The sequence below is a fragment of the Polypterus senegalus genome, chromosome 11 (assembly GCF_016835505.1).
Source record: "Polypterus senegalus isolate Bchr_013 chromosome 11, ASM1683550v1, whole genome shotgun sequence".
Classification (NCBI taxonomy): Eukaryota; Metazoa; Chordata; class Cladistia; order Polypteriformes; family Polypteridae; genus Polypterus; species Polypterus senegalus.
Genome location: NC_053164.1, coordinates 14,919,159 through 14,937,417, shown reverse-complemented (window position 1 = coordinate 14,937,417; position 18,259 = coordinate 14,919,159). Strand labels below are relative to the sequence as shown.

General features: G+C 38.2%; 1 protein-coding gene across 2 annotated transcripts in view; it reads left to right on the top strand.

Moving 5' to 3' along the window:
- The first annotated feature begins 1,016 nt into the window (after positions 1–1,016).
- ppp1r37 (protein phosphatase 1, regulatory subunit 37) overlaps positions 1,017–18,259 on the top strand; it is a 178,950-nt gene continuing 161,707 nt past the window's right edge. For both annotated transcript variants that reach the window (XM_039768064.1, XM_039768063.1), the window contains exon 1: positions 1,017–2,595. In XM_039768064.1, coding sequence (XP_039623998.1) covers positions 1,914–2,595 — 682 coding nt within the window. In that variant the 5' untranslated portion in view covers positions 1,017–1,913. The remainder of the gene's footprint in view (positions 2,596–18,259) is intronic.

The following is an 18,259-nucleotide window of genomic DNA, read 5'->3' as shown; positions in this document are numbered from 1 at the left end:
TTGGATAGATGAAAAACATGGGAATAATGCAGAGGACGGAGGGTTGAAAAATAGCCCAAAATACTGCGTCATTTTTTAAAAAGTATCCCCAAAAATGCCCATTGGGCTTTTCCAATTGATTGGGAAAAACTTGGACCTGGAAACACTGGAATTGGGAGCAGATGTTTTGGGAAGAAGTCCGGTAGGCGTAGCGTTTGCATGGCAGGATTTCGCCCTATTCACTACAAACTTTTTCACGGGTTGTCCCCAGACGTGTGTATAGGGTGGTCCAGATCTAATTATGCAATTTTCATTACGCTATAACTTATTAAGTTTATCACATAGAAAATCACCCGAAAAATCCCGGACCATCGAGAAGTGTGAGAAATGACGACATGAAGAATCGTCTTCGCGCCGAAGTGGAATCGTACCCACATAAATCAAAGTCATCCAGACGATCTGGATCTGCATAATTAAATCTGGACCACGCTGTATATTCTCGTTTGGGAATCATGCCTGGCCCCATGAAACCACTGTAGGAATAACACTTACGTTTTTATTTTTTTCTCTTTGCCTCCTATCCTCATCTGATTTAGACGTTATTTTCATTTAGCACTTTACTGAGGTAAACCCTTACAAATGAGACATATCGAAACACTCATATAATTCTGCGATGTGGTAACTTCTGTTAAAATACTTCTCTATGAGAAAACACCGTATTCGGTAGCACGAGGGTGGAGTTGTCGGCATGAGGAATCCCATCGCGTCAGACTGGATGGAGAACACTGATGTTCTAGTCAGCAGATTCGACAAAAATCGGAACAGTCAAGATCGCAAAACAGAGCGTGAAATAAACAATTATTTAAGAATAGAAACAAAAAATTCCACATGTCAATATTAGCCAATATTGATGGGTAAAAACGACATATGCATTTATTTTATTGTTTTTTCAGGTCAGTATTATTTATCTTTATAGAAAACGAATGATTCGGCAGCCTGCGAAGGAAAGTGCTGTTCTCAATCGAGCGACACTTGTATTTAATAGAAGTACACGGAGCAGAAGCCGGAGAGACGTTTCGTTTGTTTTTTCAACAAAAACATTCGACACAAAGGACTTGAAGAAGGAAAAAAAAGAAAGAATAGAGCCAGGAAGCCAGCCTAGCAGGAATCACCATATAGCACCGGCTGCCTATATTAAACAATATCAAAGGGGATTAAAAAATTGTTTTCTTTTTGCAAGCTGAAGAGAAAGCGGGATGGGATGTACCTGGCCTCTACCTGTGTCTTGACAGAGCTTTGAAACAAACAAGGGGCGCTAAACTGGTCTATGTTGGACACGTTTGAACGAGGAAAACGATTTACGCCGGGGTAATGTTACTATGCCATGGGGGAGTAAGCGGCGTGAAAACAAGAACGAATTCTGCGAATCCGTGAGAAGGAGCTACCTTGAAACTTGACGTCTGGAGAGCAAGTGATTCTTCCCTTCCTAATTGTATTTGTAAGCCCCGCTTAGATCTAGTAAACCAAAGGTTCATTTAATCCACAATTAAACACAATGAGACAATGCGCTGTTTGGAAATTAACCACTGAATATTTGAGATATGTGCAAGTAACTGGGATTGAAAGCGATCTGAGAATGGTTTACATCTATACAAATAAGATCTTTCTAATGGGTTAACTTTTTTTTTTTGTTTATTTGGTTGGTAGCAATAATTTAAAAGAAGAAAACTGTTAAAAATTTTAGACACAATTGCGGAAAGGAAATGCAGTAAGTAGTCAAGCAATGAAAGCAGACTTCACTTAAATCCTGTTTGCTTTACCATAAAGGTCATCTTTTAGCATTAAGTATGAGAATTGGACACTGATTTGAATATCCTTTTGCAGCATACCAATACAGCACTTTAAAATAGTTCCATGTAGCTAGCAGTTAGAAAATGAATTGGGAAGAACCAAAGGCAGATCTAGGGAACGGCAATGCCATAGGAAAGAAAGATGCAGCGCTGACTGGAGGATTGGAAAGCTCAGAAAGCCAGCTGGGGATGGATGGTAATCTAGTGACATTTCAAGTTGGTGGTGATGACAGTGGCGGTGTTGAACTGGGAGTCCTGGCCGAGCCAGGTTTAGTGATGGAACAGATCCATGAAGAGGAGGCAACAAAAGACACTAATGGAAATAGCAAATCCCTAGTGGGCCATCGGTCTGACACAAATTCAGACATGCTCCTTCATAATGTACTCTTAGGAAATCATTCAGAAGATCACACCTTCCATCAGAATGATACTGGTTCAGTATATGGATCAACTAGTGACTCGCCGTCCCTGGCAGAAGGAGATAAGGATTTAACTTTACAGGAAGCGGATTCCTCCTCAGCCGGTTCCCCAAAAACAGAGGGTACTAAAGTACAGGGACAACCTGCTGACACCCTATCACCGTGTGCACAGGATCAGCTTGTGGATTGCCCTGCTGAGCTGGGAAGCTCTGAGCGACTTGGCCTTTCCCCGTCTCAACCTTCTGAGGACAATGAGAAGCTAAAACACAGTGCAAAGAGAGTAACTTTCCCTTCAGATGAGCAAATCGTGTCAGGCGCAGTTGAACCCAAGGACCCCTGGAGACATGGTAATTATTAACAGCTGTTGTTTCTAGTCATATTTTGCAAAATGCCTTTTCATGCTGTGATTTAAACTAGTGGTTTATATTTTGTAATTTCTTAACAAAATAGCCAGAAGGTTAAAAATACATATACTTTGTAGAGGCTTAATGAAATTATTTAGTCTCAGTGATGCTGTGACTGTGCTGAGGAGAGTTTTATTGCTAAGCATTATCCTGGTCTCGAAATTTCATGCAGCTTTGCTGTGTCAGAAGCACTTTTCAGCATAATGGACATACCGAAACAGGGTTCAAAAGCACAATCTTGGAGCCAATCTGGATATAATTTATGCTTTTTTTTTATTTTTAGGAGTACAGTATTAAAATACAATTTCATTGGGGGACATCTTGCAAATCCGTAATTTAAGAATATACAGAGAGAATGTCTTAAGTTCCATTGAATAAGAGTTGAGATAATACAGTTGCCCTGCCATGATAGCATTTTAATATTACAATTATATAATTTTTTTGTTGTGCAGCGCTCATTGAAGGGTGGAATATAAAAACAGTTATTAGGTATTTGTTTTGCAAAAAATATTGTGGCAGTGACTTCTATGAATGTGCTTTCAATTTAAAACTTGCACATATATCTTTTTTGTGGTTATGCTTTTATTGTGTACTCCAATTAAAATTTGCATGTGCTTCATTTTTTGTTTCAAAAAGACGTTCTTTGCATTTATCACTTCTATTATTTAATTATTGCTGCCACGTTAATAATGCTCATTTCACCTCATGATAAAATATGTTGTGCAAAACAGAGATGTTATCCCACCTCGGAGTTACTTCGGTGTAAGTTTTTTAATTTCTTATTTTGATTTAAGGAGCATCCTGCAGTTCTAGTTTCCCACTTTAATGTTATGGAAAAATATGCAAATTAAAGATAATATATGTTTATTTTAATATTTGAATTCTGGTGATCCTAATGGTACCCACTTGATAGGGCTTGTAACTTTTTGCATAATGCAGTAAATGGTACATAATGTATGAGAATTTGGGGTTAGAAAAGGAGATGGGGTGGGTGTGTGTGTGTGTCTGTCTGTCTATCTGTCTATCTGTCTATCTGTCTATCTGTCTATCTGTCTATCTATCTATATATATATATATATATACACACACACATATAATTTTTGTTTCCTTTTTTAATGGACTAAATGAAGTTGTATGTGGGATAGGTAGCAATCAATAATTAGTCTTTGCCTGTCATAATTGTGTGTGTATGTTTTGTTTGGTGTGTCAGTTGTTCATGTAGCAAGTCTAACCTACAATCTGTTGCACACCAGTACTTCAAGTACAGGATTAGTGTTGGATCGGTACTAAAATTTTGACTTTGGTATTGGTACCGGTTCCATACCGGTGCTTGGCCCGTCAAATTTGACAAAAATTTGGGTTTCAAATGCTTATGTGGAAAGTAAATATTCAAATATATTTGAATATAGAATTGAAGTGTTACTGCATGTATGCTTGTACCTAATGCGCTTTTGTATGCATCACTATTATTAATCTTATTTGCTCACGGTGTCTCTGCAAAAAATTGCAGTGGTTATAACTTGTAGCCTCCACCTGAAAACACAGCCTTTCATAAAAAATTGGATTTTCTGTGCATGGAAAAATGACATGATCAAAGAGAAGAGCAGAACCGGAACACTTCACATTCCTGTAATACATATATGAAACCCATCCAAAACTGCTCACAATTGCTTAAACATGTTAAATGCACACATTACTTTACTTCCCACACCTCAGCAGCTCACCTGGTCCTCCGCTCCACTATGTACCATCTACGTTTTAAATAATTTGAGGCTCAAAGAGTCTAACAAAATGAATTGCTTCTTTTTATGTACAAGAAGTACAGGTTTATGGGGTTGGGGGGGAAGAGCAGAGTTAAGGTCAGGGTTATGGAGCGGCAGCTGTCGTCTGTTTGTCAGAAAATAGCATACGGGATTAAACTAAATGGGATTCTTCCCGTCCCCTTTACAGATTCAACAAAAATAACACATGTAACCTTAATACTTATTTTTCATTACGCCCTTGTTTTCAGAATCATGTTTAAGCAGGCAGTCTTCAAAGACATGTGTGGTTGAGGTAGCTAAGTATGCTTTCCTGATGCTTTAAATGCTGATTTTACTGATGTTAAACTAATAAAACGAAAATCAGAAACAAGACAGTTATTTCCCATTATGTTTAATGAGAAAGGAATCCAGTCTTTGCTTGCTGTGTTTTGAATATTAAAACAGTTTTAATAAAAAAAAAAAACAATTGCAAATAAGGCGACTTAGATCGAAGTGTGAAGTGGAACAGAAGCCGTAGTAAAACTATACTTTCAGAGTGCTTGAGAAGTGTTTAAAATCGGCTGTTAGTATCCTGTGTTATAAACGACAATACAAACTAACAATAAAAAATTATTAAAACGCTGATCATAAAAGTGATGTGCAGAACGCATCCAAAACACAAAAGTATTGCAGCACAGTGTTTCTGGAGTAACGTGATGCCAAACTTAGTGTGCGTTAAAATAAAGGACCATTCTTTTATGATGGAATGTGAGTGTTTTTTCCAAGTAGATTCAAATTGCATTCAAATAATAATGTTTGATTTGATGCTACTAACTGGTACGAAAACAGTACTGAAGCAAATAACAGATCCCTCCATCCTCCTGTCTTATAGCTGCTTCATTCCCTCTGCCCACAAACATGTGCTCTACAAATCATTATGAGAATCTTGGCCCTAGTTTTTTCTCCCCCTTGGATCATGCTAATAAGCGTCTGAGTGCTTGAAAGCTCACATCTATTTCCAGTACCAAAATTAAATGAATACTGGTTCTGTTTTAAAAAATGGGTTTGTTTGGTACTTTTTAAATACTGGTATAATGCACAACCTTATGCTGAAAATGAACCCAGCTTTTTACTCCCAGCTTCTACCCCGTGATATTTTCAGGGTCATACTACATTTTATGAAAGGACATACCTCGGCAGGTAAAGAGAGAAAACATTCGCTGCATAGACTCCAAAAGTTAAGTACACAAAGTTTATGTTAAATACACTTACCATTAGGACAGTTTAGATAAGAACAAGCCATTCAGTTCTCCAAAAAACATCAAGGTAAGTTTTGAAAGCCCCCAAATTCAGTGTACAGAAGATACTACTTGCGTCTCCTAGGTCCTTCTCATCTCCCATTGTGTACTTAGATCTAACAGCTTTACTTCCTAAATGTAATACTTTACATTTCTCTATTATAAGAAAAATCCTGTGGAATGAATGACTAGTAGACGATATGTGATCTTCACGTTAAGATCACGAAAGACAAATAAAAGAACCGAGAGACGAAAGAGAATGGGCAAAAAAAAAAAACAGTAGTGTAAAGGGAAGCAGCACACATACGTAGATACAGGTGTCTCAGTGCACATCATTCAGTGCACAAAACGTAGATTTACACAATAATGGAACATACACTATGAGAATCTGTGGACCCGCAACAGTTAAAGCAACGACAAGTTTAATTTAAAAGAAAACACAATTCGGTCAGGTGTATATTTATGATGACAGAGAAGCGATCACAACGCGAGCAGCAGAGACACAAAGTAGGAATAAGGACAGGGTCAGTAAAGGCTTTAAAAAAATCGCACAATATTTACTAGATCCCAGTCCTTTGGAATTTCCCCAGAGTGCAGTGATTTTTTTCAAAAAAAATACACCAATAGTTTATATATGCACTCACTAACTTCCTTAGATACAGTAGCATAAATGAGATTTGGTCATAGCAATTCCCAGATCACTCTTTACCTCTTTGATACTGCTGGGAGATTATAGAATTCTAGAAGTGTTGTAGACTTCTTAGGATTAGGATTAATTAATTAATTCATATTTTAATTTTTTTCTGTTCTCCTGGCCATCTGATTTTATCAGCGGACTCATCTTTGGGATTTAAATGCCGGTTCTACATATAAAGCATCTATCGCTCTATTAATTATATATTTATCTTATGAAAGTTTGGATTAATGATTTTTTATGTTATTTATTCATTATCATTCTTATCTAATTTTAATTTGTTCTTCTGTTTATTTAACTGTTTCTGTAACACCTTGTAAAGCACTTTGGCCTACATCCTGTGTATGAAAATGTGCCATAGAAATAAGTTTTGTTGTTTTTACATGTAAACCTCAGAAAAATGCAAGTGCAGCGCATTCCCTATACACTGTACGTTTTAATTAGCACTTAGTTTTTCAGTTACATCTCACCTCCTCCAGTGTTCTTTTGCTAAATACTATAATATTGAAAGAATCACTTCTAGGTATCTTTAATCTATTTTCTGAAGTATCTAACCCTAAATAATTTTTAGCTTTCCTACTATCCTTTTTAACATTTGCTGTCATGTTGTCAAATGCCCGTCTTCCTCCTTGTGAATTTTGGTATTCACTTACCTTGCATAATATATTTTATGCACTTTTAAGCCTACTATGTACTGCTCCTTGCCTGTCTCCACACTTGAAAGCTTATCTCAGTTTGACCCTTTTAGACTTTGCCACATCTGCTCGAAATGTACCTTACAAAAGTTAATATTGGCAGTTTCTGTGTTTGCGTGCGTGCTCTGCCAAAGTGCTGTGAAATGCGTTAAATTATGGTCACTGCTCACTAGATCCTTACGGTTAAATCACATCTAACTCACAAACTCTAACCTGGTTATTGCAAAGCACTAAACCCGGACAGGCATCCCCTCTTGTTGGTGTTTTAATGTAATGTGTCATAAACCAGTCACTGATTACATCTGGACACTCCTCTTCCTGTGCTCCACCATTTGTGTAGCTTCTGATAACTAAATATCCACTTGTATGTTAAAAGGCAGTATGTTTAAATGTCAAGGGTAGCATGTTTGTACAGAGGCTACTGCTGCTGCTTTACAGATCTAGCATCTTGGTTTTGAATGCTGTACTGTGTTGTCTTCTGTAGGTAGGTTTATGTGTATTTATGTTTGTGTACATACTGTTTTTCTTCTGATATTCATAAAAGCTGTGTTACATTGTTTAGAAATTCCCTGTTGGCTTACTGTATGTATGGGTGTGTTCATGAGCAAGCCCTGTGGTGGACTGACACACTGTCCAGGGCTGGTTCCTGTCTGATGTCCCGTGTTGCTGGGATAAATTCTGTTGGATTATGTGGGTTTGTGGATGTCATAATATGATTAAAGCTAGCAAATTATTAGCTTTCCCATTACCACTCCAGGTTTGGTTATAACTTGTCTTTTTAACCCCGGTTATATACTTATTTTTTAAAAAATTAGTATAACACAACAAAGGATAATCATCCAATATTATGCAGCAGCATGTTTTGTGTATTAAAAGAGACAATATTGATACATGTGCAGGTTATGCTGCCAGATAATAATGGTTACAGGGTGCTGGTGGTTGTTGCATAACTTTAAATTAACAGTAAAGTAGTTATTTATTTGAAATGGAAATAATTAGAGGTGACGAACAGTGTTGCATTAGTTGTGCTACTCCACTAAACTAGAGTTGAATCCTGTCTACACTCACCTAAAGGATTATTAGGAACACCTGTTCAATTTCTCATGAATGCAATTATCTAATCAGCCAATCACATGGCAGTTGCTTCAATGCATTTAGGGGTGTGGTCCTGGTCAAGACAATCTCCTGAACTCCAAACTGAATGTCAGAATGGGAAAGAAAGGTGATTTAAGCAATTCTGAGCAAGGCATGGTTGCACGGTCTGAGTATTTCACAATCTGCTCAGTTACTGGGATTTTCACGCACAACCATTTCTAGGGTTTACAGAGAATGGTGTGAAAAGGGAAAAACATCCAGTATGTGGCAGTCCTGTGGGCGAAAATGCCTTTGTTGATGCTAGAGGTCAGATGAGAATGAATGGGCCGACTGATTCAAGCTGATAGAAGAGCAACTTTGACTGAAATAACCACTCGTTACAACCGAGGTATGCAGCAAAGCATTTGTGAAGCCACAACACGCACAACCTTGAGGCGGATGGGCTACAACAGCAGAAGACCCCACGGGTACCACTCATCTCCACTACAAATAGGAAAAAGAGGCTACAATTTGCACGAGCTCACAAAATTTGGACAGTTGAAGACTGGAAAAATGTTGCCTGGTCTGATGAGTCTCGATTTCTGTTGAGACATTCAAATGGTGGAGTCAGAATTTGGCGTAAACAGAATGAGAACACGGATCCATCATGCCTTGTTACCGCTGTGCAGGCTGGTGGTGGTGGTGGTGTAATGGTGTGGGGGATGTTTTCTTGGCACACTTTAGGCCCCTTAGTGCCAATTGGGCATCATTTAAATGCCACGGGCTACCTTAGCATTGTTTCTGACCATGTCCATCCCTTCATGACCACCATGTACCCATCCTCTGATGGCTACTTCCAGCAGGATAATGCACCATGTCACAAAGCTCGAATCATTTCAAATTGGTTTCTTGAACATGACAATGAGTTCACTGTACTAAAATGGCCCCCACAGTCACCAGATCTCAACCCAATAGAGCATCCTTGGGATATGGTGGAACGGGAGCTTCGTGCCCTGGATGTGCATCCCACAAATCTCCATCAACTGCAAGATGCTATCCTATCAATATGGGCCAACATTTGTAAAGAATGCTTTCAGCACCTTGTTGAATCAATGCCACGTAGAATTAAGGCAGTTCTGAAGGCGAAAGGGGGTCAAACACTGTATTAGTATGGTGGTCCTAACAATCCTTTAGGTGAGTGTATATGGAGGTTGTAAAGTTCCCTTATATCCAGAGCTGTGGAGTCAGAGAAAAATTTGGGTACCTGGAGTCGGGGTCGGAGTCGGCAAAAATGTTCTGAGTCCTAATAAATTTAAATTGCAATGAAAAAAAAAAATACAGCAAGTTCAAATGTCCCATTTCACAAACAATAGATATAATTAAGTACTTATCTGATGTAAGAATAAAGCCTACTAGTGTGAAGTTCAGCTGAGCTATTATACAACCTGACATGCACATATTGTAATCTGGATTATGGTACATTACAAAAACTGTTTTCATTTTATTTCAGATATAATGTGTTTAACAAGTTCATCCGAGTAATAAACAAGTGTAATGATGTAGGTGTGTTCTGTGGCCTGATGTGTGTTCATGGGGTTCTTGTCTTTTTGTTTAAACTGGCCAATACGGTAGAGAGTCAGCTTTCTAGCCAGTAGTTCTGTGGTTAAATGATGTGTATGTTGCCTTCCTTTAATCAACATGGAAAATACATTAGCATATTAAATACAGAGGAGTCGGAGTCAGAAGTACCAGAAACTAAGTAGTCGGAGTGGAAGGATTTATCTACTGACTCCACTGCCCTGCTTATATCTGCATTGTTTTTTCTGTATGCCCTTAAAAGATAATGTATACTACTTTAATAATGGCTGATACTGTATAATCAGGGTGTGTGAGCATGTTTGTATGGCTATAAGTGTTCCCTGTTATAGACCAGTGCCTCTTCCAGGGTTGGTTTTTGCTTTTTTGCTCCATGTTGGTAGTAGATGTTGCCTATAGTAATGCTAAATTTAGACTGTGAGGGTTAAAAATGAGTCAAAGGATTGATGGGTAGCGTTAAATTGCTTGTTCAGTTAAACTGCTTTTCTGGCTCATCGACCAGTCTTACTCAAGTGAAAAATTGAAATAGTTTTTAGTATTTTAAATCATCAAGTATCTACTTAGAATTTAGTTTGTTACATTTGTCTGTGTGTTGCCCTACCTTTTGTTTAGGTATTTTTGCTTCAAATGAAAGGCATTAATGAAGCAATAATTGAAAAAAAATCTTAAGTCCAAATTTTAGATAACAGGAGCATCTTGGTAGCTAAGATGAGCAAGTGAAGCATGTGGAAGAGTGTTATTTTGAAAATGCTGAAAGAATGAAGAAGCATCACCAGTTACAGTGGGTCATTTAGACACCCAGTCACAGCACAGCACGCAGATACTGGAAGAATTTTTAACAGATATATGCTAGTCATGTGTCATATTCTTAATATATTACATCATGCTATACAGATAAACATTCTTGTTTACTTCCATCCATCCATCCATCCATCATCCAACCTGCTACATCCTAACTACAGGGTTACGGGGGTCTGTTGGAGCCAATCCCAGCCAACACAGGGCACAAGGCAGGAATCAAACCCCGGGCAGGACGCCAGCCCACCGCAGGGCGCACACACACACCCCCACACACCAAGCACACACTAGGGACAATTTGGAATCGCCAGTGCACCTAACCTGCAGGTCTTTGGACTGTGGGAGGAAACTGGAGCACCCGGAGGAAACCCACGCTGGCACGGGGAGAACATGCAAACTCCACACAGGGAGGACCCGGGAAGCGAACTCCTAACTGCGAGGCAGCAACACTACCCACTGCTCCACCGTGCTGCCCTTCTTGTTTACACGTAGAGCTTATTTATTCAAAATGCATTGATCCTCACACAAGGATGTACTTTGTTAGATTTATTTACGATCCTACATTGGCCCTGTCTCTGTGTGTGTGTGTGTGTGTGTGTGTGTGTATGCCCTATAATAGACTGGCGCCCAATGCATTATGAATTTCTAATAGATGTTCAATTCTGACAGTATGGGCTGCCACAGCCCTAAAACAGATTTAGTAATATTAAGAATATTTTATTTTATGTTCATAAAACACACTGCACTGCTGTTACTAATCACATATTAACCACATTCACCATTTTGCATTGCTGAAACAAATGTGAGATTGTTTAAAATGTAATTTGTTTGTTGTCATTGTGCCCTTCTAAAAGGGTAGAAATGTATTTTCAGTGTATTTCATTATAAGCTTCTGATTCACATTGCTAATTAGTGTATGTTGTTGCCAGTGATTCATTTTTCTGAACATATATATATTTTTTTAGGATAGAGTGTTATGATGAGCTGGAGCCTATCCTGGCAGCAATGCTTGTGTGGCAAAACTGAACTCATGGCTGAGTGCTAGTTCATTGAAAGGCATTCTGTTTTTCTTATCAGTGTAAAGTCACATTATCTGAATATAGCATTACCAGTTAAGCCAACATCCACATTTTTATAATTCTTACAGTAAGGAAAACGATATTTAATGTCTTCATATAAATACTTTTCACTTACTTAGATTTCATTTTTTGCCGTGCACCATTAGCACTTTTGTCTTGGCTGATTCTTACAGTATTTTCATTGTGTGAGTGGTTTCTGCTGAACACGACTTGCTTATGCTTTTTTTTAGGAAATTTTTTTTTTTTTTGTCGTCATGTGTTTCTTGGTGCCACTTTTATGTTATCTTAAGGGAAAAGATTAGAAAGCTGTGTGCCATACTTGCCTGCCCTTAGTGAAAGCTCCAGAGAGGAACCTGCATTTAAAAAGTAAACCCTGGTCTTTCTCATTGGGCATAAACCTGTATGACAATAGAAAATCTCCAACCACAAGTACAGAATGAGTGATCCTGGAATACGCTTGGAAGTGTAGATATAGCTAGGTTAGTTATTAAGGAAAAAAAAACATGCAGTGTGATGTAGCAGCATATGAGTGGGCAGATTTTATGTTAAATGTGATCGTTGTCAGTTTGTTACTCCCACTGAGTGTGGTCTGAATTACAGTATAAAGACACAAGGCAAGAAAGACGGGGGTTTCAAGGTATATTCACTAATCACGGCGACATGCTGCATGTCAGTTAGCACATGCAAGTAAAAAATGTTACCGTACTTGGTATGTGAGAATAATGACTTTATAAGCAATCTGATCGCAATGCTCTTGGAAGTTGTTCGACCTACTGAAAGTCATGTTAAAGCCAGGAGTAAAGGAGAATTCGCTGTTATTGTGTGCACTAAGGCAAAAAAAAAAAAAACAATAGTTTGTTAGTGCTGCAAGTAATTTTGTTTTGGACCATAACTGACATTGTGATCTTCTCTTTGCCACACTGATGCAGGTAAGACTGAAGAGATCATAATGTATTGTGTGGTTCAAAACGTGGTTTAGCACGGATCTTCACAGCAGTGTAATGCATTGGAGTGCCTTTTAGGACATCTCTTTAGTTGCATTTAACTTCCAGAGGACTGATGTGTTGGGAAATCATAAACACAAGTTACTGTTTAAACAGGAGAGATGGAACACAGACAACTTTTAATGATTGTTTTGTACACTGTGTGATCTGTTATATCATGATGGATAAAAATGTAATAGTGTTGAAATTACTAATGAGCAAAGAAAAAAAATCAGAAATCGTAATAGCCAGTATAGCTTATTTTAATGCTTCAGGTATTAAACCTAATTGAACTGGTGGTGTATATAGCACCACATAAATGAGACCTAAAACAGTAACTAAAACCTACCTGCATTCATAACAATTCCTTTTATTAATTTTATTCTTATTTACTTTATATCCATCCATTTTCTAACCCGCTGAATCCAAACACGGGGTCACGGGGCTCTGCTGGAGCCAATCCCAGCCAACACAGGGCACAAGGCAGGAACCAATCCTGGGCAGGGTGCCAACCCACCCCAGGACACACACAAACTCACCCACACACCAAGCACACACTAGGGCCAATTTAGAAACGCCAATCCACCTAACCGGCATGTCTCTGGATTGTGGGAGGAAGCCTGAGCGCCCGGAGGAAACCCACGCAGACATGGGGAGAACATGCAGACTCCACGCAGGGAAGACCAGGGAAGCGAACCAGGGTCTCCTAACTGCGAGGCAGCAGCGCTACCACTGCGCCACCGTGCCGCCCATCTACTTTATATCGTATTTATAAAATATAGACAAGCTCAAAAAGTGGAAGGTGGGTGTATATTTAAAAGAAAGCAAATTATCAGGAAGCTACTTTTGGTGGAGGAACAGCTTATTAGCGAGGTATTGTAGTGCCCACACACACACACCCACCTACCTACTTCCACAAAGGTGTTTAGAGTTGGTGGTAAACTTAAAAGTCTTTGGGGATGTGCATGGAAAAATATGCAGGTAAAGGGAGAATGTGTACATTCCACAAAGGCAACAACTGAGCAGTTGATTTAAACTCAAGTCACTAGAAACAGTGAAGCAGCCATGCTAAAACACAGAGACGCCAACAATATAGTGAAGAGTTTAACAAGTTAGCCAGTATATGCAAGGCGTAATATACAGGTATGTTCGGCGACTTAAGTTAACTGATATGAAACTTGGAGCGTTTCACATTTCTTATTTACTTCATCTAATGGTCAGTAATTACATTTTTTTGTTTATTACATATTTTTGTAACTTCTTTTTTTGGCTGCTGTCGTCAGAGGTTACCTCAGCGGATCATCATCTTCCATATATTTCTGTCCTCTGCATCTTGTTCAGTTACACCCATCACCTGCATGTCTTCTCTCAGCACATCCATTAACCTTCTCTTAGGCCTTCCTCTTTTCCTCTTCCCTGGTAGCTCTATCTTTAACATCCTTTTCCCAACATATCTGGCATCTCTGCTCATCTCTAAACCAACGCAATCTCATCTCTCTGACTTTGTCTCCCAACCGCCTAACTTGAGCTGACCCTCTAATGCAGGGGTTCTCAATGTTGGCCCTGGGGACCCCCTGTGGCTACAGGTTTTTGTTCCTAATCAGTGACAACACCTTTTAGCACTGGTCTCATTTAATTAGCTGGTATTTTTTTTTCTTTTATGCGACATTCAGAAAAGCATAGCAGCATGATTTTTACATGTATAAGACATTTAGAAATATTTCTGCTTTTGCTCTAGATTTAAATGCTTAACTCTCTTTTGTTGATTTCATTATACTTTGCCCTCTCTCTGTGCAGTTTTCCCCCCTTAATTGTATCTTAATGACAACTTAAAGCGAGCAGAGCAGACACCCAGGCAAACAACACGGAATAATCAAAGGCTGCAGCTACTTTAGAGTCAGACCCACTAATTAGTAAATAATGGATTAATTAAACAATTAGAACACCTAGAAAAGTAGAATGAAAATCAAGATGAAAATACCGTTAAAAAGAAAAAAAATACATTATTCCTATATAACTGCTTGGTACATTTTAATATTTTTTTTAGCAAACTTATTTTTCTAATTAATATATTGTTCCTTAAACACAGAACTTGGGAAATATCAGTTCACTTAATTAGCCCAGGAGTTCAATTAAAAACAGAAGCTGGTTGGAACCAAAACCTGCAGCGACAGGGGGTCACCAAGACCGACATTGAGAACCCCTGCTCTAATGTACACATTTCTAATCCTATCCATCCTCGTCACACCATATTCTAAGGTAATAGTAATAATATAATGCAAGTACATGTGCTAATAGAATACGTTAAATATGTGCCTTTTAGCAGCACTTTGCAATGGAGTGAGCACAAAGAGGCTTGTTGTGGCTCAATTGGTTTCATACACAGTAGATTCCAATTCAAGTGATATGAAAATGGTATTAATTGATGTGTGTTAGTGGGGCAGGGTCAGGGTCTGCCCAGAGGGGACTGGGCAGTCTCATGACCTGGAATCCCTGCAGATTTTATTTTTTTTTCTCCAGCCGTCTGGAGTTTTTTTTTTTGTTTTTTCTGTCCACCCTGGCCATCGGACCTTACTCTTATTCTATGTTAATTAATGTTGAGTTGTTTTATTTTCTTACTGTGTCTTTTATTCTTCATTATGTAAAGCACTTTGAGCTACATTTTTTTTATATGAAAATGTGCTATAGAAATAAATGTTGTTGTTGATGTATTGTCTTTACGGTTGTTCAATTTTCTTAAATGCAAAATTTTTGAAAGTGTACCTAAAAGATCACTGTCCAATCATTAGCAATTGAAAAATATGTATTAATAATAAATGACCAATACTAGAATAAGATCAGCATTGATATTACCCTGTGAAGTGAGAGAAGCTAATAGGAGTTAAAACACAATAATTTAAGTTATACAAGTAAGAACTTGGAAACAAACTGATTTATTGTATAATGGAAATACAAATGGTACATGATAGGCAAGCAGATCAGCGGCTTGCCACGGTTGCTCGTGTACAGTATATCTGGAACTGAAAGATCAGGGGCTGTGCAGAAGAGATTAGGGGCTTAAGCCACTGAAGCCTCCCACCTCCTGGTGCCACTGTCCATTTCTGAACCCATCCTGTTTTTATATCAGTTAGGGCAGCTGCACCGTTCTTGTGTTATTAATTACTTCAAACACCATTTAGCTGCTGGTTGATGACGTTAGTTCTTTACAATAATAATCTGCAGATATTATTAGCTCACTCAATTCCGTCTATTATTTGCTTACATAATTGCTTTCTCCTTACATTTATTCCCCGAGAAGTGGCTGTTTTTGTACTTTTTTACTTACCTAAACTAGGAGACAGATGCTGGTGTGTGAACTGTTAGTGTGTGTGTGTTTTGCCCAACATTTGACTTGCTTGCATCGGGGACCAGTGGCTGTCAGAGGAGTAAAACGGGAAAATCTACAAATATACAAGTTCAACCAACTGCTTTCAAGGTAAAATTGAAACAGTAAACTAATTCGTAATTGAAGCAGCACAGAACGTCACTTTGTTTTAAGCTGGACGAGTTGGCAAATTCACCAATGGTTTTCAAAATGAGATTTTGACATTATAAAAAATTCATGCATAGCCATCTGTTTGAGATATCTGAATGAAAATTGAACTGTCTGGACTAATTTCTTTAAAGAATATGTTTATCACAGCTCAACAAAATTTGAGTTATTTTATTTGGACAGACACACACAAATATGGTCCTTCGCAAATAGGTTCTGTAAACTTTACATGTGCTATAGAAGTAAATGTTGCTTATACATTTTTATTTAAAGAATGAAACTCTAAAGTTCTTTTCAAGATGTTGAAGAGAAACTTGCATGAAAACAAATTAGGTAAGAATATTAATAAATAAATAGCAAGAAGAAAAATCCACACAATCTTGTAAAGCACAGATATATAATTAGTAGAAGAGTGACGTCCTTATATGCAATATTGTATGGAAACAAAGAAAATATTCTTCAGATGGTGGTTGGACAAGTGTATTAAAATGTTCAAACAGATTTAAATTTCCTGCTAGTGTTAGTATTTTAACTTACAAAGATGGAGGTGTGTAACATGTTCATTTATCCATCCATCCATTTTCCAACCCGCTGAATCCAAACACAGGGTCACGGGGGTCTGCTGGAGCCAATCCCAGCCAACACAGGGCACAAGGCAGGAACCAATCCTGGGCAGGGTGCCAACCCACCGCAGGACACACACAAACACACCAAGCACACACTAGGGCCAATTTAGAATCGCCAATCCACCTAACCTGCATGTCTTTGGCCTGTGGGAGGAAACCGGAGCGCCCGGAGGAAACCCACGCAGACACGGGGAGAACATGCAAACTCCACGCAGGGAGGACCCGGGAAGCGAACCCAGGTCCCCTAACTGCGAGGCAGCAGCACTATAATTACCATAAAATGCAGATTAAAAAAAAATACAGTTTTCTTTGGGATGTTGATAAAATATCATGGCCAGATATATTTAGGCATCTTTTCTCCGTTTGACACCACCTCTAACAGACGCCTCTGCCAATTAATAACTTTATAATACCAAATAAATAAATTAACTTTACATAGGAGAGCATTGCTGGAAGACTTGCATTGTCCAATAAATAGGTTAACAATACAATTCATCACAGTAATTGTTTGTCTAGCTGAGTGTAGTTTAGTGTCCTTTAGATGGGTAGTCTGTCATCACTTCATATTTCGTAATAACTAAGGTGAAATTCAGTGTTCAGAGGTTTTTTAACCATCACATAACACATTTTGCTCCTTTAGCAGGACAACTTGCCAAAAAGAAAATATAATTTCAAAAAGACAAAATTTGAGAAATCTTGCAAAGGATTAAATAAATTAAAATATATTTCTGAATATGAATAGGAAGATTTTCAGTCGCCTCCAACAGCACTTCCCAAAGACACAAAACCATGACTGCCAACATGGACCAACACAGACCCTTAACTTGTAACTTGAAACAAGGTAAAGATCCTAATGCCAAGATGACTAAAAAAATTTTCATAATGTAAAATAGTTGATCTTTCTGACAATTATAATCACACGGTAGTCTTCATAACCTGTAACAAAGGTAAATTATTACAAGTGACTGCTAGTGACTTTTTATTTTGTCTTTATCTAGTAATTGGCACAACATTGACATGAATTTAGACAAAGGATGTACTGTTTCACCGATATGCTGGGGTCTTATGAGGAAGTCACAAAAACAGTTGTTATCAGCAGAGTTCATGTTTTTCCTAAACCTTTGTTAAGGCACACTGTGAAAAGCTTATCTTTGGTAGAAGAGATTGATATCCGGAATGAAGTACACAGTTTTGGGCAGTGTTGTCTTAAATGCTGAAAGTTTTATGATGCGGTAAAGGGGCTTTTATTTGAATTGGGTACTACCATAAGAGAGGTTCCTGCAAGGTATCTGTGCTTAACCTGCTGCCAGTTACACAGAAATGTAACAACCCTGTTGATTAAAATCAAACTCCTCGTTGATGAATCACAAAAAATAAGGATGTTGACATCCAAGAAATTTAGTAAACATTTTTATATAAAGACTCTGAACCATCCATCCATCCATCCTCCAACATGCTATATGCTAACTACAGGGTCACGGGGGGTCTGC